This window comes from Bos indicus x Bos taurus, chromosome 15 (genome assembly GCF_003369695.1).
Source record: "Bos indicus x Bos taurus breed Angus x Brahman F1 hybrid chromosome 15, Bos_hybrid_MaternalHap_v2.0, whole genome shotgun sequence".
Lineage (NCBI taxonomy): Eukaryota > Metazoa > Chordata > Mammalia > Artiodactyla > Bovidae > Bos > Bos indicus x Bos taurus.
In genome coordinates, this window is record NC_040090.1 from 2248391 (window position 1) to 2250634 (window position 2244).

The following is a 2244-nucleotide window of genomic DNA, read 5'->3' on the forward strand; positions in this document are numbered from 1 at the left end:
TACTGATATGCTTGTGTTGTTATGTGGTAGAGAAAATAAGAGCATATGAATGAATCAAATATAATTAATAAAGTTTATTACAAGCAGGGCACCAAATACTCAAAGACCCCTGTGGACATCCTCATTCAGATATTACTTAGTTGGACATTTTATCTTTTCTTGGTGATAGACTTTTGAAGGAGAAATGGTAACAGTATCTCAGTAATTTAAGAGTGGTGTGGGCCCTAAAATGTGATAATTTCATGGTTAAAACAGGAGAGGAATGAAACTAGGTTATTTGGAATATTACAGCTTTAAAAGGTGAAGCCTAGAGACAAGTTTGCTTTTTCCACTGCCTTCTTGAAAGCACTTTTAACCTCCTTGTTTCTTAAACTATAGACCAGGGGGTTCAGCATGGGGATGACCATCGTATAGAACACAGATGCGATTTTGTGTGTGTCCATGGAATGACTGGAGCTGGGCTGGGAGTACATAAAGATGGCGATCCCATAGAAGATGGAGACTGTGGTGAGGTGAGAAGCACAGGTGGATAAAGCCTTCTGATATCCCTCAGCTGAGTGCATCTTCAGGATGGTGACAAATATGAACAGGTAGGAAATCAAGATAACCAAGAGGGCAAAAAAGATATTGAAGCTTGCCACAAAGACGAGAACTAGCTCACTAACATGTCTATCAGAGCAAGAGAGAGCCACGACTGCTGGAACATCACAGAAAAAGTGATGGAGTAGGTTGGACCTACAGAAAGAGAGACTGAATGTGTCCCTGCTGTGAACAGAGGCACTCAGGAAGCCGTAGATGTGGGGGCCTGCAGCCAGCCCAGCACGCACACGGGTTGTCATGGCGGTCGTGTAGAGCAGGGGTTTGCACACGGCTGCGTAGTGATCATAAGCCATTGAGGGCAAGAGGAAATTTTCCACGGTGGCCAGGGCTACGAAAAAGAACATCTGAGCAGCACACGCATTGTAGAAGGTGACCTGGTCTCCCATAAGCAGCTCAGCCATGACCTTGGGAGTGACAGCTATAGAATAACAAAAGTCCGCTAAAGACAGATTACTAAGGAATAAGTACATGGGAATGTGAAGACGAGAGTCCATGAGAATCAAAACAACCATCCCCAGGTTTCCAACCACGCTGAAGAGGTAGATGAGAGTAAACACGATGAATAAGGGGACCTGCAGTCCAGGGGCACTGGCGAGTCCCAGCAGGACGAACTCAGTCACTCCTGTTTTGTTCTCCATGGGTGTGGTTTGGGAATCACAAGACGCCCTGGAGCAATGAGAAATAAAGGAACAGAGAAATTGAATGGAGAGAAATTGAAACAGATTGGTAACTGGATGATTGGTAGATAGGTAGATGTGCATTATTGCATTATAGCAGTAATTATAGCCTCAATATTATTCATATAAAATATGGCTTTGGCAACAAGTTTTGCTGCATATTAATAAATTATAGAGTTATACATTGTTGAAACTGAAGGATCTTTATGGTTCATCTCCTACTGTCTAAATTTTATAAACTTGTAAACTGAAATATGAAAATATAAAGTCTTGATCCAGATGGCATGTCTAGAGTGAATACATGTCATTTCAGTTCCCTGAGCCTCATAAATGCTTACATTTCTATGCTGCTGTTGTGCCTGGAGCTGCCCTGTACACTTCACCTGGGTATCAATTTGCTTTTCTCAATAAGCTCGTAAGACTGACTAGTCGTTACCCTCTTTTAACTTTGGAAGTATAGGGGTTGAGTATTGTATTTAAATTCACAAAATGATTACCGTCGAAGTCAAGTTTTGTACCCATGAAGAGTTGTTCTTTGGCCCCCTGGTCTGAGACTTTGGGATTAACAGATGCAAAGTATGGTATACAGGATAGATAAACAATAAGGTCTACTGTAAAACACGGAGAACTGTATTCCATAGCTTGTGGTAAACCATGGTGGGAAAGAACATGAAAAAGAATGTGTATGTATAACTGAGTCACTTTACTGTACAACAGAAGTGAAACACGCAGTGTAAATCAACTGTACTTCAAAAAAATTTTTAAAAGAAATAAATTAAACTCACCTCCAATAAATAAATAAATAAAATTGAGTTTTACTCAATTTACGATTACTCATTGTCTCCATTGGCCCAAACTCAGTGTTTGGGTTTCCCCATTAAGTGGCTGAGACACGTGTGTGCAATAGATACAGCGGGATAACTAGAGCACTAGCCCGCACAGGCCGTCCTGAGGGGAAGACAGAGCA

The 2244-nt window shown here is 41.4% G+C and overlaps 1 protein-coding gene across 1 annotated transcript; it reads right to left on the reverse strand.

Moving 5' to 3' along the window:
• Window positions 1-293: 293 nt before the first annotated feature.
• On the reverse strand, window positions 294-1238 carry LOC113904627 (olfactory receptor 5B3-like). The gene has a single exon (XM_027561754.1). The coding sequence runs from the start codon at window positions 1236-1238 to the stop codon at window positions 294-296; it is 945 nt and encodes a 314-aa protein (XP_027417555.1).
• Window positions 1239-2244: the final 1006 nt, after the last annotated feature.

Bases quoted from the DNA above. Each gene is read 5' to 3' on its own strand.
- LOC113904627 (XM_027561754.1), bottom strand. From the start codon at position 1,238: ATGGAGAACAAAACAGGAGTGACTGAGTTCGTCCTGCTGGGACTCGCC.